The following is an 18,483-nucleotide window of genomic DNA, read 5'->3' on the forward strand; positions in this document are numbered from 1 at the left end:
TGTATGCCAAATTGCCAAATCAGTGTTTGTTGACCTCCTGCGATCTCCTCCCTTGTTGTTCATGATCTGCTATCACCTCCTGCTATCTCACACCAAGAGCATGATATCTCCTCCTACCTCTTTAGCGCAACTCCCTCAGGGACCGCCTCCGTCTTCCCCTCTTCGAGTTTATCAGCCGAGACTTCTGGAGGTCGGAAATCCATTTTATCAGTCCTGGGAGTCCGGAAGCCTCTCCACCAGCCGGCCTCGTTCTCCCTCTGCTTCAACAAGGCCGTGTACACACACGTCTCGCTGGTCATCAGCCCCATGGCCGCCGCTGCCTCCTGACATGCGTGCATGTCCAGCGGCTCTTCTAGCACCTCTGGGTCCTGCACCCGAGGGTGTGGGCTAAGCGTGGGAGGGAGCGGAGACATTGGCGACAAGAGAAGTGACTCCGGAGCCTTCCTGCCGTTGGAGAGCGGTTTGGGATACTTGCAGCTCGCCAGAGTGGCCAGAGGCTCCATAGGTGGCTCCAGTGCTACCAGACCACTGAGCTGGGCCCCCCCAGGTGAGTCCTGCTCCAGAGAGGTGTCCTGGGTGACAGATACACGGTGGTGAAAGGGAATCATGGCCGGTCTCTTGGACTGTTTGTCAGCCTTTTCCGTCTTGTCGCTGGTCTTGTGTTTGGGGATGGAAGACGCGTATAATGACGAGCCAGAGGACGGGTTGGCACCATTCTGGGGGTTCGAGATGCTTGCGGTGGTTGTCAACTTCTGCTGCTTCAGCCTGAAATTGAAACAGGACAACGGCATGATATTTTTTTTAGAAAAACAAAGTTATTGTCATGCCGTCAACGAAGAGCTTTGAGAGAGCGGCTCGCTGGTACCTCGAGCAGCTGCACGGCGCTCGTGCTCCGACGTCATTGAAATCCCACGCGGTGACTCCGTTTGGCACTTCCTTCTTAGGCGTCACGTCAGCCGGCTGCTTTAGTCTGCCAAGAACAAACATTTGCCCATTCAAGTCCGTCCTCCACAGCGGGGGACCACAGTGGGCTGACGTCACTCACATGTGCTGAGACTGGCTGAGGTAGCACTCCCTCCAGGCCTGATGGACCACCTGACAAGTCAGCTTCTTCCCAGAATGCTTTGGGCTAAGGCTGGTGACCCCCAGACTGCTGTCTGGCGTTGGGACACTCGAGGCCGAGGTCACGAATCCGCTGTCCGCTGGAAATATAAAACGTATCTATTCAGTTTATCATTCGGTGTCTTACTAAACTTCAGAGGTGGCAAAAATAATCACACTACATATAAAAGTGGGAAGTACTGATTCAACTCCTGTACTTACAAAGTAAGTAAAAGTAAAAAAGTCCCGACTGTGAAATAGTAAAAAGTAAACATGACTTTTTACTGTTAATTCTGCACACCGTTTCCTCTTTCATTCATTTACAAAGTGTTCGTACTGAAAAGAAGCAAAGAGAGAAAAAACGGTTTGTGACATGTTGTTAGCTAGAGCTAGCTAGCGTTCATTTTTATGCTATCAAAACAGTGTACTCTCATAACTTTGCTAACATTGCGGTGTTATGATAATGATACAAATACCCTTTACTTTTATGTGTTTTTTTTCAGATTTCAGAGAATTTTTGAAAGCTAGGAGATTGTGTTTTTTTTTAGGCTGGCACAAACCACAGCACATTCAGCCAACAAAATCAAACTATTCTCTTAAATAAGGCCATGGATAGGAAATATCTTGCTTAATCGAATCTGTTGGCCTTAACTTGAATGCTCACTGGGTTATGTACCGCCATGCCACTGTCGGCCTGTTTTTTCCGCCCTATAGAAACTATAGATCTCAACCAATCTATATCTCTTTACATCTTTTTTATGTGATGCCGTCATCTGCGGAGGTTGAGAAAAGTAACAAGCCTATTTTGATCAAGTAAGCAGTCGAAAGCGTCCGGTCTCTTGGGAACGCAACACCTGGCCGTGTACATGGTGCAATGGCATTTGTGCGTAGTCGTTACCGGAGCAGGGCTGCTCCGGCGATGTTGGCGGCGTGAGCGGCACGCTGCAGTGGTTCTGCTCTCTGGCGAGGGCCTGAGCTGCAGGAGCAGGTGGAGGTGGCTCCACCGGCAGCTGGCCCTGGGCAATCAGCACAAAAGCAGCTGGGTAGGTCATCCGTACTCCACCTGAAGAGACCAAAAAAGGACATAATGAGGCTGCGGCTTCACATCCCTTGCCTTTCACTGACATGTATGGGCCTTGTTTATTCCCATTTTTAGAACCTACTGAATGGGTGTCTACAACATCTTGATCAACGCTTTTATTATTTGTTGGGTTTACAGCTAACCAGCGAACGTTTTACCTGCTTTTAATGAACTAATTCTATTCCCTTTATATATCATCTTTTTAACCCAAGATGTTTCTGTTCTAGTTAAAATTGACTAAAAGATGTTTAAAAGTTCAATCAATGTTAAAGCGAAAGTCAACCCCCACATTTTCTTTACGAGAATGCGTTCTACAGTATGCACTTAAGTCGAAACATGGCATTCTGATTAATTGCGTTTGTGGATAATGAGTTAAGCAGTAAAATCCATCCGTTTTTGTCCATCTCAGGGGGTGGCCATTTTGTCAAATCTGTCGACTGAAAATGACATCACAGTTGCTCAGGGCTCAGATAACGACCAATCATGGCTCAGCTTCAGAAAACGAGCTAGAGGAGAGCGTCAGTAAACAGGTGAGCCATGATTGATCGAATTGGCAAAATGGCCTCCCCGTGAAATGGAGAGTACATAAACCTTAAAGTACTTAATTGTATTGTTATTATTTCTATTATCATCACCATTATTTGAATTATTAATACTCCCTAACTTAGTCTTCACAGATGCCATATTAAACTGCAGTTTACGCATCTGCCAATTAGCATTTCAGTGGAATGTTATCTAATCTAATCATCATATCAGAAAAAAAATACTTAGGATATTATACGTGCATAGTAGACATTATGTATCTATTAGGTTTTTCAATAACATTTGAAATAACGTGATTTTTGTATTAGAAATTTTGGAACACGTTCCGAATTAAAGACAATGTAAAAACAATGCAAATGTGTTTCGTAAGTGTATGTAGATCGCCAACTGAGGGGCCGCCATATAAAAATCGCCATATTGGGTAAGGCTGTTTTGTATGTGCCTTGTTTCCATGAGTGTCCAAAAAATATACAAATTGTTGCTCAAATGGAACGGGATAGAAGAGAAAGACTTTCACATTAAGAAGTGGCTGTTATGCATTTTTTTGATTGTAACGATGCCAAAGCCGCCCTGAGGGAGCAGACCAAAATCCCGGGAACTTTGGCTTCATCGGCCCAATTTGAACTTCCTGTCATCTCATTCATCCTCCTTTCCTTCCGCATCATTTGATTTTTTTTTTCTTTTTTTTTCCAGCCGGCTAAAAGGCTGTGAAGGTGCTTTTCAAGAGCATCGGCAAATACCTCAAAGGAAAGCGAGAGAGGAGGAAGAGAATCGGCGGCTAATTTATGGGATGCCGTTCGCCCGTGTTTGCTTGAGCAGAACAAAGTCACTGTGGTCCAAAGTGATTTCAGGGGGAGTCCAGCATTAATGTGCGGCAGTGGCTTGTGAAGCAACACCGGGGAAGTTGCGGCATACCGACGACCACCTCCAGCGCCACGTGAGCGTTGCGATCATCGGCCGGCTCGTCGATCTCCTCGCCTCCTCCCGCCTTCCGCCGCAGTACCATCGGGTAGAAGTAGCTCCACTCCTCCATCAGCTTGCGTGCTGCCGGGTCACTCATTTTGTATGCCTGACCTGTCAGAGTACCGCTCAGACCGTATGGGCTCAGGATTACTGAAAAACATGGCAGATCAAACGCTTGCAGTTAGACCAATGAAGTGACAGGTACTGGTGTTATGCAGCCTTATCGTAGATGAATTGATTTTTCTGTCTTATCGGACTTTGGATGCAATTACAAAGTCTTAAAAGGATGCAATTCAGGATGTTTTAATACAACATAATATTAAATGAGTAAATGAAAGATATATTATAAGGTTTAAGTGAGTCCAATATAAGACTTTTAAGAATTGGCAAATCCAATCTCATTCATGGAATATGACCAGTAAGGATTGGTCCATATGGGCTCATTATTGCAATATTCTTTCTTTTTATGGCATTTCCACTTTTTTTTAAATCTACATGAAGAAGGATTTTCAAAGAAAATACGGTATTGAAACTGAAACTGTTTAAAGGGGAAAATGAACCCAAACACATTTTTTTTTCCAAGAATATGTTCCCAGCAGGCCCACTAGTTGAAACAATTCATTCTGATTAATATTGGGTTTGTGGAATATGAGTTAAGTAGCAAAATCCACCCCTTTTTAGCCATCTCAGGGGGCAGCCATTTTGTCACCTCTGTCGACTGAAAATGACATCACAACTGCCCAAGGCTCAGGTAACGACCAATCAGCTTCAGAAAAAAGGTCAGCCGTGATCGGTCGCTACCTGAGCCCTGAGCAGTTGTGATATCATTTTCAGTCGACAGAAGTGACAAAATGGCCGCCCCCAGAGATGGCTAAAAACGGATGGATTAACACTCGTTCCACAAACGCAATATTTATCAGAATGCCTTGTTTCAACTAGTGAGCTTGCATAGAACATATTCTTGAAAAAAAAATGTTTGGGTTGTTAAATGTTTAAGGATCCGTGCAACCCCTTACTGTATAAACAAAAGTATTGGGACAGATGACCAACAGTTATACCAGCAGGTAGTACGAACAAAATGAAACTTTTTAGTGTTTTTCAACTCCTGATTGATTACTTGATTAAAAATGTGTGTCCACTTGTCTCTGATCATTTCCTTTAATATAATTCAAATGCCTTTCTAAGATAAATTATCTGCGTTCAAGAAAGCTGAATTTTAAGACTTTTAAGACCTTTTTAGCCCCTTAGGGGTGGGCCATTTGGGATCATTATTATTAAAATGAGTGACAGTGAGAGTCAGAGAGTGTGATCAGCACATTCCAAGAGCGATAGAACAACACTGGAGGTTAGAAGTGGATGTCATTGAAAATTCTCAGGAATTAACAACTTGTCAATTTTGCCATCCAAGTCCTTGTTAGAGAACAGCAAATTGTGCAAAAACAACATTGAGCAGTTCGGGATTAAAATAATAAGATCACCTGTAAAGGTTGTAGTCCATTTTAGGTTCATGTGAAAATTTCACCCGAAAACTGAATATACCTAACTTATTGTGACTAGTGTCTAGGACTGTATCCTGCGCGTTACCTTGTATTGGTGCGACGGAGGTGTGTGCGAGGCGGATGTGCTGTTCTGTGACGTGGTACGCGGGCTGGTGCTGGGCGATCTCCACACTGGTGCACACGTTGCTCTCCCCGTGCAGGAAGAAAGAGAAGGAACACGATAGGTGCTCACTGGGGGGGGACAGAAGAGCACACAGGTTTCCATCAGGAGAGCCAAGGCCAGCCAAATTAGCTTTCTTAAATCTTTAAAAAAAAATAAAAAAAATACGGTTGACTAATTGAGGACTAATTCATCAACTCACTACCTGATTAATTAATCAACACCCGAACAAAGCCAGTAAACGCCGTGACTCTGTGTGACCGCTTTACCTGCTCAAACAGAAATTGCGACAGCACGTAAAGCGCTTGTGGGCCGTCCAGCCTTTGCCACACACATCCATCATCGTCCTCCTACGGCCTTCTTATTGCAGGTATAAATCCTCATTTGCTTAATGACTGATTGTTCATGCTGCATGTTTATCGCTTTATTACACCACCTCAGACCGTCCATCATGTATACTTATTTATTTTTAATCACAGACGGGTAATAATTTGGGTCTCATTGCAATCTACATAGCAACGGGCGATCTGCGCGCCATTAACCGCCACCGAGGCTTCTGTGATGTATATTTTTAATCTATAAAGCTCCTTATAACCTTGGTTATATACATCAAGATGACAATAAAGTCAGCAGGTAGGGCGATCTCCTCGTGATTACCCCGCTGCCCATGCAATATCTCCTTTGCCCCCAAGGCACTGGACCTCCATTGGAGCAGTAATGGGTCATCAAATTCAATAAAAAAAAAAAAGAAAAAAAAAAGCAAGTTCTGGCTTTAATGGGCTGAGCTGAAGGATGAGTCGTTAAATACTGTCCTAAAATGGCCTCCAGATGGCGCTGAGTGCACTCAGAGGGAAGGGAGGCCCAGACCGGAGATGAATGTCTGGGGCAGAGAAACAAAAGCATAGAGCAATGTTTCCCAGCCTCTATTGAGCCAAGTATAACCACATGAAAAATGTCTAAAATGTATTTTTGATTCATCTAATATCATGTACAACATATCTTTTTTTATTTAAAAAATAAGGATACTTTTAAGGACCACCGACTTTCGAACAGTATTGCATTTCGTCGCTGTCCTGTGAAAGACACTTATGTTCAATTTTGGATTTTTTTTTTTTTTAATTTTCATGTTAATGGGATGTCTACACCATTCATGTAAAAATAAGAAAATTGAAAAAAATGGACAAAAGTGTTTTTCACAGGACAGCGATGATATACTGTTGTGTATAACGTGTCCCACCTCTCAACTGAAAGTAGTCTGAATTATGATTTTGTAGTGTGTTCATATATTCAAGTGACATGTTATACAATTAGAGAACACCTGTTAGTGAAGCAAAGTAATAAAAAGAGCATCCATTTTTAAATAAATCCTTTGGCAACGTCAGTCAAACTCTTTCATTTTCTTTTGGATACGGATCGCGCATTATGCTGTCATCGCCGGGCGTAAAACTAATCACTCAGCCAAAATGTAATGCACGATAATTATGACGTTAGCTCTCCGACACTGTTGGCACGGCAATAACAAAGACGTAGTTAAAGATGAGCTACATCGCTGGCGTCAAACTTGTTTTCATTGTGATCCACATAGCCACCGTTGTAAGCGCGAGTCAACTTCCAGTAAGTGCATAATTGCTATGCCAACTACTTAACAATAGTAAGGGAACAAAATGAAAAATAAGTTTGCATTTGGTGTGAACGGGAACAGATTTACTGAAACCGACCATTAAAAACAAAACATCAATAGTGCGTATTTCCATCAATAGTATGTATTTTTCTGATGGGAAAAAAAACCTAGACAAAAACAAGAACTGCAAGAGGCTGCAGTAAAGGCCTGGAAAAGCATTTCAAATGAAGAAAGCAACAGTCTGGTGAAGTCGAGGGGTCGCAGGCTTGATGCAGTTTTTGCAAGGTAGGGTTATGCCACCAAAGGATAAATGTGACTAACTTTAAGTTAATTTAATAATGTGTGTTCCACTCCGTTTGCTCACTTGAAAAGTGGGCGGCTTCAACAAAAAGGTGCTCAGGACTTATTAACTCTCAATGTTAAATACCATGATAAAAAAGCTGGAATTCGGAACTTTTGCGTGATATTCATCTATTAATTAGCAATCACCCCAAATCTCTTCACGTGTACAACAAAAACAAAGAAATGACCTCGACCTTGCTGTGACCAGTTCACTCATTGACATATTTGGGAGTCCTGACTAGCAACGGCTAATATGAGTTAGCAGTTGATGCACAAAATTCATGTTATATTCTTTAAAGTGTAAAGATGTCCTTTTCATAGCCGTTTGATGTGTGTATTTCCTAACTATAACAATTACATACCATAGCCACATACGTAACCTGTGAGCCACACATCCACACAAAGGTACACGTCCTTTAGCAAAGGGCATTTTCCTGCACCGTAAGCGAGTGTGAGTATGTGGACACACAGCACTTCTTGCGTCCTCTGGGACCCAGTGTGCACGTGTGTGCGTGTAGGAGTGTGTGTGTGTGTGTGTGTGTGTAAACAGTAGTAAACATGATGTGCGGATGGTACTCAAATGGAGAGTGATCGACAAAGCTGGAGAGAGGGTGATAGGAAACGACGGGAATAAGGTATTCATTTTATAACATGTAAAAAAAAAGAGAGAGAAAGAAGAATCCCTGGTGGTTGAAAAATTAAGCAAATGCACGAGATGAAGCGTAAAGCTGTGAGGCAGGCACAGGCAAAAAAAAAAAAAAAAACATACAGTTTGAAATATAGAGTGAGAGCAAAGCCAGCCTGAGAGAAAGTGCTGCGAGTGAATAATTCAGCGACACACACACACACTTTGCTGCAATTGCCGCACACATATCAATGAAATTGGAGTTTTAGCAAGTGCGTCTATGTTTACGCTAACAGGATTCAAGCTGTGACAAGCAGAATCCCGATCAAAACGTAACAGTGCTTTTATTTGAGATGCTGTCATTGAACTCAATATGTTTATTATTATTGTTGTAGTGGCGTAAAACGACGCTGCATCCTGGAAAGTGATTTTAATCTAAAAAAATAATAATAAAAAAAAGGTAAATTCTCTCAACATTTATCTTCATAATATGCAAATTATTCTCCCAAGATTTTTAACTTTAATAAGGAAAATATTCAATTTTTTCCTCAAAAATAAGCAACTTTAAAAAATATACATATAACTTATTTTCTTGGAGACATTACTTTTTTTTTTTTTTTTTTCAAAAATATGCAACTTTATTCCTGTGAGATGAGGCTTTATTCTCAAACATATCAAACTTTAGCATCTTAGTTGTCCTCCAAAATATTACTCTCAAAAATATACAACTTTACTCTTGTAAGATTTACAACTTTAATAATTTTCTTAAAATAAACACATCATTTTATTCTTCAACTGTAATCTCCCAAAAAACGTTATTCCCCCCCCAAAAAAATTCTCAAAAATATGTGACTTTATTCTCATAAAATTACAATTTTAACCTCATAGTGTATTTTTTGTTTATTCAGCGTCGTCTTAATACCACTTTGTACCTATCTATCATTATGACCGACTGTCTGTCTATTGTATCTTGTTTCAGTTCTAGCATCGGATCTCATCGTTAGCAGGTGTACCTAATAAAGTGGCCGCTGTGCACATACATATGATTAATTGCATGTGGGCATGAAGAGACCTCCTAACTATGCTATAAATATGCAGATAAGCTCGCGTCCCGTTGTGAGCGCAGTTCAAGTGACACTTACACGCGTATTGCAACATCACTTGCTGAGGCCAATGAGGAAAAACGGAGCTCTTTACGTGTCAAAGTATTGTCAGACTAAAGAGGACGGAATATAATACCAATAGCACAATAACAAGACGTAGCGAGCATCTGTTTCTGAAAGCCAACGGTGCGACAGATGCATACTCTGCTTATGCATCTGTATAGTGTTGGAACTTACATAGGAAGTGTAGCTGTGCCGACTGAATTTATTTGTATTTTTTTGGTCCAAATTTTCACTGTACACTACTGCAAATACAAACAAAGAATATATTATGTTTTCTTCTACTACTACTGTAAGTTACTTAGTAAGATTCTGCAATATTATTAATTTTCTGTCGAATAGTATCTACTCCGGTGATTTATGCTCAAAGATTCATTGCTCCTAAAACCGCTACTATCGATGCTAACTGTTAGCATGGCGTTTTGCATTAAGCATTAAGCTTGGCGGACTTTTTCATGAATCGTTTTAAATACACAATGTCTAATACTTTATGTTTAGTGTGACATTAACTTCAACTGGGAGTGGCATTTAAATAGTTTGAAGCCTCTTTTTGGATCAATTGTTCAATACTGTTACTTATTGTGAGTTGAATTGAATTGGGTTCACTGCCACCATACAGCAGCATAAAAAAAATAAAAAAATAAAAAATCTTCTTAACACTCTTAGTAGTTGTGATAAGATGCCAGGCAACACAAACTGGCGCCAAGACTGAGTTGCCACTGTGGTTAAAAAGAGCAAAGCAACTTTTTTTTGAACTTTTCTATCTTCCGTGCTAATTAAAGTGAAAATCATTTGCTACTCTGATGCGTCGCCATCGCCTCCATTGATCCTCGGTTTAATTTCAGCCTCTGGCTGGGGTTTACCTGCTAATGTTAGAATGATACCAGACATCTGCGGAATGTGGTGTTGTTTGTGTTCCACCTCTCCAGGGAGGCCCGGTACACGTGTAGTACAACATGTTTGTAGTGCGTCAATAAAGCGCGTATTTAACGAGAACGCTTCAAAATAAATTGGCCGCGACGCAAACGATGGGCTCTCAACGACAACTTTAATTGCTAATTCTGTCAGTGCACGTACATCTCTAGTGATGAATGGATGCACATTTGCATGAGAAACCACATTTATAGTCCAATTAATTGCTCACTGTTTACCATTAGCAAGGATTGTCCTAATGCCTTGACGTCTTTAATGACACTTGTCAGCATACTGTATATCGTCATTGTCTGGTGGAATCCTCGCATCTTCACAACCACTGCAGGGAGATTTTTTTTAAATTGTCATCTTCGTTGGGTTAGCAAACATCGTGAATGTAATTCAACCGCCCCCTTTCTGTGATCCTTGAATATGATTCTTTTAAAAAGTTTGGCTGCAAAGTGAGCAGAAATCAGCTGCCACACGAAGTAAATAAAACTGAGTTTGCAGAGTTCATTTTTATAACGCTTTATAAAATTTAAATTCAACTCCAAAGTTAACGCTTTAACTTTGACTGCCCTAGTTTAAATTGATGATTTTCATTTTTCTGTTATGCTCCGATGCTTTCACCAGCCTTTTTTTTTTAACCATTTAAATGTGGAAATGGAATGTGGAATGGAAAAACGTAGAATCTACCTTTTTTTTCCCTAGTGAAAGAAGAGACTATTCTTTTTCATTTGGTAGCTTCAATGATCATACAACAAAATAAAGCTACAGTTACATTATGCACAGTTTGAAAGTTTAATTTGGTTAATCGTTTCTCACTTTGGGAGGACTAAGTCACCCGACTGCCCCAAAAATGTTGCGGAAAATTCATCAAATTGCACACGCGATAAACACCCCTAGTTGCACAATAGAACACACTTTTAAAATAATAACAAATGCAACGTATAATAGCACCAAAATGTTTCCCTTCTGCTTCGATATTCCGTGACCTTGGGATATGGCCGGGCACCAAATGTCTGTTGCCAAGACGACGGCTAATAGCTCAATGTCACCCGAGGAGAGCAGAGCATCTGTGCGCTATGTATTTAGTATGAAGTATTGTTAAGGAGATAATACATCTTTCGCCAGCATGGTCAGTCAGGGGAGGATTTTTTTTTTTTTTCTGCTTTAAAATATGAATAGAATATGCTGTACTGTATATGGCCATGAATTCAAATGAGAATCCCAATAAATTTACATTGTATTGTAGTTGGCATGCATACAACTGACTGAACTAATGAGAGGGACAGACTGTAATGCATCAATTCAGCCGTCTGTAGTAATGATTAATTTATGACCATAACTCCAGCCCCCCCCTCCCTCTCATCCCTCTTCCTCCCAGTACCCCCCCCCCCCCCCACCACCACCACACCCACCCACACACCCCTCCTTTTAAGCGTCTGATGCAATTCGCTACCAACCCAGAGAGCTTCCTCCTCATTCCGACACAAAGAGAGCAGAGGGAGGAGGTTTTGGAATTCTCTCCTGGATGCGCCACTCTTCTCCGCCACTATGGCCCCAGGGACACGCGCGAGATAAACACCGGGGAAGCTTGACAAAGGCGGAAGGGGGGCTGCGGGGGGGTAGGGCGGGCGGCTTGGGCCACGATGATGGCGCGCGCTGTTATAGACGCCCTCTGTTGGGGATAAAAGGCACGGACGGAGTGAAGGTGCAGGGGAGACAAAGGAGCTGGTTACAGCTGAGGCAGGAGGTCACATGACATCAACTGAGCAATGCTCCCTCGTGGCGTGAGCAGGTGGGGGGCGGGGGAGGGGTGGGGGTGATTCCTCAGGCTGCTGCAATGCTATTGTGGAAAAGAAGGATGTACACGTGGGTTACATTTGGACCGCCTGCAAGAGAACTGCAAGCAAGCAGAATGGCTTTAAAAAGAAGTGTCATTGGCAAAACCCCGTTTGTTTTTGCACAATTGAAAACTGCAGCGATATTGCGCCTTCTCCCTCTTTGCAGGATGCTCAATAATTCAAAGAGGCAACAGTGGCTCAGCATGAGGCGAGGACGGGAGGGTGTGTGTTTGTTTGGGGTGGGGGGGGGGATGGGGGGTCGCAGGGGCGCATGCCACATGACAACACAGACACACAGAGAATTCAAATCAGATATTGATACACGCCCACTGATTCTTTAGAAATAAACAATAGAGAAAAACTATTGGGACACCTACAGCAATGTTGCAACACTGAGGGTCGACAATGGCACTGACGTGACCTTGGTCATATTGAGGTAAATGCCACTGGTGTGTTAGTGATGTGCTTATGTGCCACGTACAGAGTGTAGTGTATGAAGTGCAAAACTTCTTCATGTTTGGCGTAATGTAATTATTTGGATAAAACGCCTGATCGGAATAAAAATGTTTATTTCATTGACGAATAGAGGAACGGACGAAAACCCAGTTCCGCCCTCGCTTAGTCCGTTCTTTTCAAAAGACTTCTCATCCTCCGTCCGTCCTCCCTGGGACGAAATGTCCTGCTCAAGTAATAATGATTGACCAAACATTTTTTTTTTACTGGCCTCCAAATTCAAAAGTAGTTCTTCCTCAATTTGTTGTGTATACTATATGTAATATAAGGCCATCATATATTTATTTGGGTTCACAGTCGTAGGAAACCATAACAACGATGTGGCCCGCGACCACAATGAATTTTACACCCCCGTGTGTATGATATGCAAAAATAAAATGTTTCATCTCAGGATACATCCAGCATACGATTTTTTTTTTACGAGTTAAAACAGCAATTATTACAACTAGCAAACATACCAAACCAATCACTCCTCCCTACTTTAGCTTCGGCCGTAAATTTGACATCCCCGCGTGCTTTCACTTGCACCTGCCCAGTGGGGGAAGCAAATACCGATTGTTGTAAACTGTGAGAAGAGGGCCAAGACAGCCGTCGCCAGAGTCCACAAAGACTTAAACACACACACATACACACGCATCCGCACACATCCGCTCTAGCTAAAATTAACCCCTCTACCTTTGAATCACCTCGCGCTGGGGGGCAGGTTGCTGTTGCCCCGAGGACGACGGCGCGGGACAAAGGACGTGAAGGCTGTTCCCGCGAGCTGTGACACTCTCTTAAAATGCCGTTTGACAACATACTGTAAGCGCGAGCGGGTAAAACACACAGTTGAGTGAACGCCGCTCACCTGCTGCCCAGAGACTTTTCCTGCACTTGGTGCGGCTTGAAGAACCACTTGCCGACTCGCACGAAGCCTTTGTCCATTAGACATCTGCAGCAGTGAGAAGAACAGACAGAATGTAAGGATGATTGCAATTATCATTATGACTAGCTTTGTATAGCACCTTTCACGAGACTAAAGACTGCCTCAATAGATGGATTAATCCACTGCATTGTCGCATTTTTTTTGGTGGTCTTTCCGAAACGCTTTAAAATGACACGCGTTGGCTAAACCGGAAAGTAGTACAGTCATTGTTTCCGAGGAAATATGTCAAAAAGAAAACATCTCGGCCGAGAGCGAGGAGGGGTTAAGTTTAGCCTGGGTTGATACAGTATTCACGTGCGAGTACATGTGCATATGCTGGTAAATTATTCATTTTTCAAGATCAGTTTTTTTTTTTTTTTAGTGGGAGTGTTGGAAGATGAGTTTAAAATGTTGTGAAAGTGTTATCAGGTCAAATTCGGTGGTGGTTCAAACGAATAATTCAGGTAATTACACGCAGGGCTCGATCCCGAATGACTGCTATTGATGATAGATGATTCAGAAGCAGAAACATTTAATGCTTCCTCTTAGAGAGCCCTGCATACGTATATACGGTACATATAAATATATAAATACGCACACATTGTACATACAGTATATGGATCAATGAGCCTTGTGAAAATAATACGAGGAAGATTTTACCTCCCCCCGAAAGTATATTACTTTATTATACTATGCATATGTACATTTTTTAAATGAATTTATCATGCACTTTACTGTTTTTTTTCAAGGGTTTTTTTTCTCTATATAGTGCTTCTTTCATAAACTTTATACAATTTCATACTGAAGTTTAGCAGTACTTGAGCTCGTTTAGTTCTGTTTAACTTTTTCAAATACTTTTTAGTGTTCTAACTAGGATTTTTTTTTTTTTTTAACAACCAAGTAGTTAAATCTTTCTCAACAGCAGGCTCTAATAGAAACATCAGAGACGGGAAGGAGCAAACGTGTCTATTGTACGCCTCCACAAAACAAGGAGCCGGTAAACTTGAGTGGCACAGTAAAACCGACAGAACGGCATGTTAGAGTCAGCAAGTGCCCCGACAGTATAACGGGTTCATCAGATGTATTCAAATGGTATTTCATTCAAAAAGGAAATGCTTTCTTTAACCACAATTTCACAGCACAGAAAGGCAACCTTCCAAAGTGGGCTTCCAGAATCTCGCCTTGCGTCAGATGCTTTTGATGCTATCAAACAGTTGAGTTACTATGCGCCCAATTTTTTTCTTTCCTCCTTTTTTTTCGCCTCCCCTCAGTGACCTTCTCCACGGTCTTGACTTGCACTCTGTGTGCCGGCGCCAGAGAATTCCAAACTGGATCTTCTGACCCGGGTCAAAGATTTACACGCTTGTTTTATAGACTGCGCTTGGCAACGTAAATCTGCGCAGCCTCCGGTGCTTCCACTTTACGTACATTTCGTCCGTTCGTGCATTCGTTGGCTTGGCTTCCATGTTTCATGTCTTTACTTTGATAGAAATCAATTCAACATCAATCCAGTGGGGGGTGGGGGAGCATGTGAGCAAACAAATTTGTTATAATTCATCTTACTAAATTGTGGTACACTCATATTGATAACTGCAACTAATTTGAGCATTTTTCTGATCAAAGGGGGTGTGTTAAAAATAGATTTAAGTGCTTATAAAACGTATAACCTCGACAATATTCGCGTTTTGTCAATATTGAACACACCTCACATAGCAGGATAATCACTTAGGGCAATCTTGCAGAGACATCTGATAATCAATACCTTTGTTGACTTTGACTTTGGGCACAAATTCAACCATGTTATCGGAGTGATTATCAATAATCACTCGGGATAATCTTTTAGACCCATCCGATAATCGGGAAGGGAAAATGCTCAAATTTGGTCCGATTGTTGGTATGCATGTACCACGCTGAACATGTATGATTTTATCCGATAATCGGGAAGGGAAAATGCTCAAATTTGGTCCGATTGTTGGTATGCATGTACCACGCTGAACATGTATGATTTTTTTAAGAATATTGAACAAAAAAATTCTAACACACCCCACACCATAGGATAATTGCTCAAGATCGTCTTTTACAGACATGTGATAATGGGGTCTTTGGGTGGACTTTGCGGGTGGAAATGTACAAGTAAGGTCCGCTTATCGGTAAGTGTGTACCCATTCTAACCTTTAAAATTGGCAGCCCGCACACGGGATAATCTCTCAGGAAAATTCTTTGAGACATCTGATAATCTGGCCTTTGCTGTCTTTGACCATAACAAACCGGCTGATTGTCAAATTTAGCCCCGACCGTCAGTGTATATATGCAGCGTGTTTTAAAATGTCAAGAAATGGCGATGTGTATACCTTGCATTACACAACCTCGAGCTTCAGCCAGCTAATTTAGTCAAACAATTACAAGTCCGCCTTTTCTAATGGACCTGATCGTTGCTCGGTTGTAGTTTGCGCGCATTATTAAATTGTTCCTAATTGCTTTGATTGTTTGATTAAGACCCACTTGACTTAAATGTATGCTCGTTCGAGCGGAGCGGAAGGAAAATCAGCGCCCCGGCGACAAAGTTTATTTCGTGGCGAAGGGGAAGGTGATCCCTCTCGCGCCGAAACCGCTAGCAATAAAAGAAGTTAGCTTCAAGGTAATAGGAAGGTTAATTCCGCCTGCCCCCTATGATGATCGCTGATGCTTCACTTAATAGAGAGCAAATATGTGCTGCTTCATTTAACAGATGGCTCTGGCTCAGAACGGAGAGCTTTGGGTACTTGAGCAAATGATTCAGTGCTCAGATTATTAATTTCAGTGAGGTGAGGATGCCAGAAGGCAAGTGGAGTTGTCTTACGGTGACTTTTTAATCATTTCGTTTAGCACTTTTGTTTGGGGACGCACTTCAAATATCTTTCAAAATTTGACCTGAGAGACCGACAAGAATTACATTCAGCCCGGGTATGTATTTGCATTGTTTCATTACATACTCACGAGACAAAGTTGATCCGGGCCCCATGAAAGGTAAAGCTTTACATGGTACTTTAATTAGCACGTTGTAAATTAAATAAACAAGGGGGGAAAACTGACTGTCATCATAGTCCAATGAAAAGCAGTTTTAGAGTGTGGGAAAAAAAAATTGGAGCCCCGCATACTTGTCATTTGGAACACAGGGTTTCACCTATTCATTTTTTTTTTACAACTTTTTTTTGGGGTGTAAGTTGGGGTTGTTAATGGAGCCAAACCAATAATCGGCATCATTATTAGAATTTTTTTTTTTTTTTTTTTCGTTTAAACAAGTTACAACATGTAACATTTACGCTAATTTCCATACATGCCATTTCACATAATGTTAGCGTTACACTGCTGGACTTTCATTAGATGAAATTAAATGGTTTGGTTGAACATTTTGGTGTTTAAATATACCATATTATATTCTCATTTGCTGCGAATATAGTCAAGTGGGAGTGACAAACAGCTCGTAGCAAGCACGCAAGGCCTCTTATTTGGAGAAATATGCGGGAGTCTTCCTCTTGTTCCCTCATGGTGATGTTATATCCATTTCTTGAAGAAAAGGCACCAAGGAATACGATAGCAAGTGTCTTTGAATAAATTTAAATGTATTTAAAGTGTGTTGAAACTGTAAAACTAATGAAAAAAAATCTGTACGGTGTCGTTTTTATATCGCAGATTTTCAGCAATCGTGAGTTGGTCTGGAATGCCTCCCCATGATAAACGGGGGCTCGTCGTATTTCCGCCATTTTCTCGGAGAGAATTGTTTTTGAATTCCAAACAGGTTCCGCCGTGCTTCGGTTTTTGCCTGATAACAACATCTTCCCATACGTGCAAGTGTTGTATGTTTTTGTCCTTCACTTTCTCATTACCTCTCCAGCAGGTTGTGGACGGCCTTAAACAGCAGGGTCCTGCACTCGTAGGACAGTCCGCACTCCCAGAGCCCCTCCTCAGCCACTGAAAGTGAAAAGCATCAAATTGTAAATCTCAATATACAGCATTATTACCCCCGCCGCTTTATAATCCCTCTCGGTGGCAACAGTGATGATGTTTTCAGAGACAGAGAAGCATCTGCACACGCCAGCTTGAGGATTACAAACAACACGCGCCGGTTTATGGCGTGCTCTGTCAACACATGCCGCATGTGCTGATGAGGAAATCTGCGTATCATATCGGGAATCGCGCTCGGGGATGAAACTGTGCGCTGCAATGTCACTGTGTGTGTGTGTGTGTGTGTGTGTGTGCGGGGCAAGTGTCAGGTTGACTGCAGCGACAGGCCAGTCAAGCCCAGTGCAGTTGTCAGCCTCGCTTAGCCCAAAAGCAAGCGTGCATTAGCGGAGGCACTCGCGCCACTCGCGTGCTCAGGTTCTCGCACATGCGTGTCCGGTTGAAGGCCGGCCCACTTTTGCCTAAATCCCGCCCACACAGCTCCGGGCAAAAGAAGAACAACACAACAACACAACAACAACAACAACAAAAAGGCAGCTAGTCAGCTATACTCTAAAACAGTTGGATTAAAAATAACCCAATTTGGACCCTCCAAAAAAATGACCCAATTTTTGGGGGGTTGTTTTGCGAACAGACCAGAAAGTTGGGCCCCAAAATATTTTTGACCCAACTGTGTTTACAGTGTTCACTTTACTCCACATTTTAACCTGTCAGTAGCCACAGCAAATGTGCGTCAAAATGTGTTTTGAAAAAACACTCCACCCCGAGCACCTATTTGGGAGTGAATAGTGCTAAACCGCAGTTTTCCTACATTGCTGTATCATGGAAATCTGCGCTTTAGAGTGATTATTGTATGAATGCTTCCAGCATTCACACACAATTTAACTGTATTATATTTTATTCTCATTTTTTTTTAATTACCGGTAATGCTTGAATACTTCTACTTCAACATTTCTCAACAGATTCTCACTACCCCAATTTCAACATATTCCAAAAATTCCATTTTCCCACGCACACAGAAAAAAAAAAATCCCATTCATTCCTAATGACACATTCAATATAATTGATTCACATCATCACCATTCGAAATTCAAAATGTTCCGCTGATTGAATTCACAGTCGGAACAATTTTCAACACTCCCGGAAAAATCCCATCATCATAATACATGTTATTCATCATTCCACACTATCCCTTATCATTCAATATTACCCAGTATTATTCCACAGCTGTCAATATCATTCTAAATCCTTCCGTATCATTCCACAT

General features: G+C 41.8%; 1 protein-coding gene across 4 annotated transcripts in view; it reads right to left on the bottom strand.

Annotated features, from left to right (window-relative positions):
* LOC147135630 (mediator of RNA polymerase II transcription subunit 13-like) overlaps positions 1-18,483 on the bottom strand; it is an 88,586-nt gene that overhangs the window by 16,886 nt on the left and 53,217 nt on the right. For all 4 annotated transcript variants that reach the window (XM_086053231.1, XM_086053234.1, XM_086053233.1 and 1 more), the window contains 8 exons: positions 17,141-17,225; positions 13,218-13,301; positions 5,273-5,418; positions 3,641-3,838; positions 2,000-2,164; positions 1,046-1,202; positions 866-970; positions 118-765 (listed from right to left, as the gene is read on the bottom strand). In XM_086053231.1, coding sequence (XP_085909357.1) covers positions 118-765; positions 866-970; positions 1,046-1,202; positions 2,000-2,164; positions 3,641-3,838; positions 5,273-5,418; positions 13,218-13,301; positions 17,141-17,225 — 1,588 coding nt within the window. The remainder of the gene's footprint in view (positions 1-117; positions 766-865; positions 971-1,045; positions 1,203-1,999; positions 2,165-3,640; positions 3,839-5,272; positions 5,419-13,217; positions 13,302-17,140; positions 17,226-18,483) is intronic.

The sequence above is a fragment of the Filicampus tigris genome, chromosome 15 (assembly GCF_054856515.1).
Source record: "Filicampus tigris isolate MCC_2025a chromosome 15, RoL_Ftig_1.0, whole genome shotgun sequence".
Lineage (NCBI taxonomy): Eukaryota > Metazoa > Chordata > Actinopteri > Syngnathiformes > Syngnathidae > Filicampus > Filicampus tigris.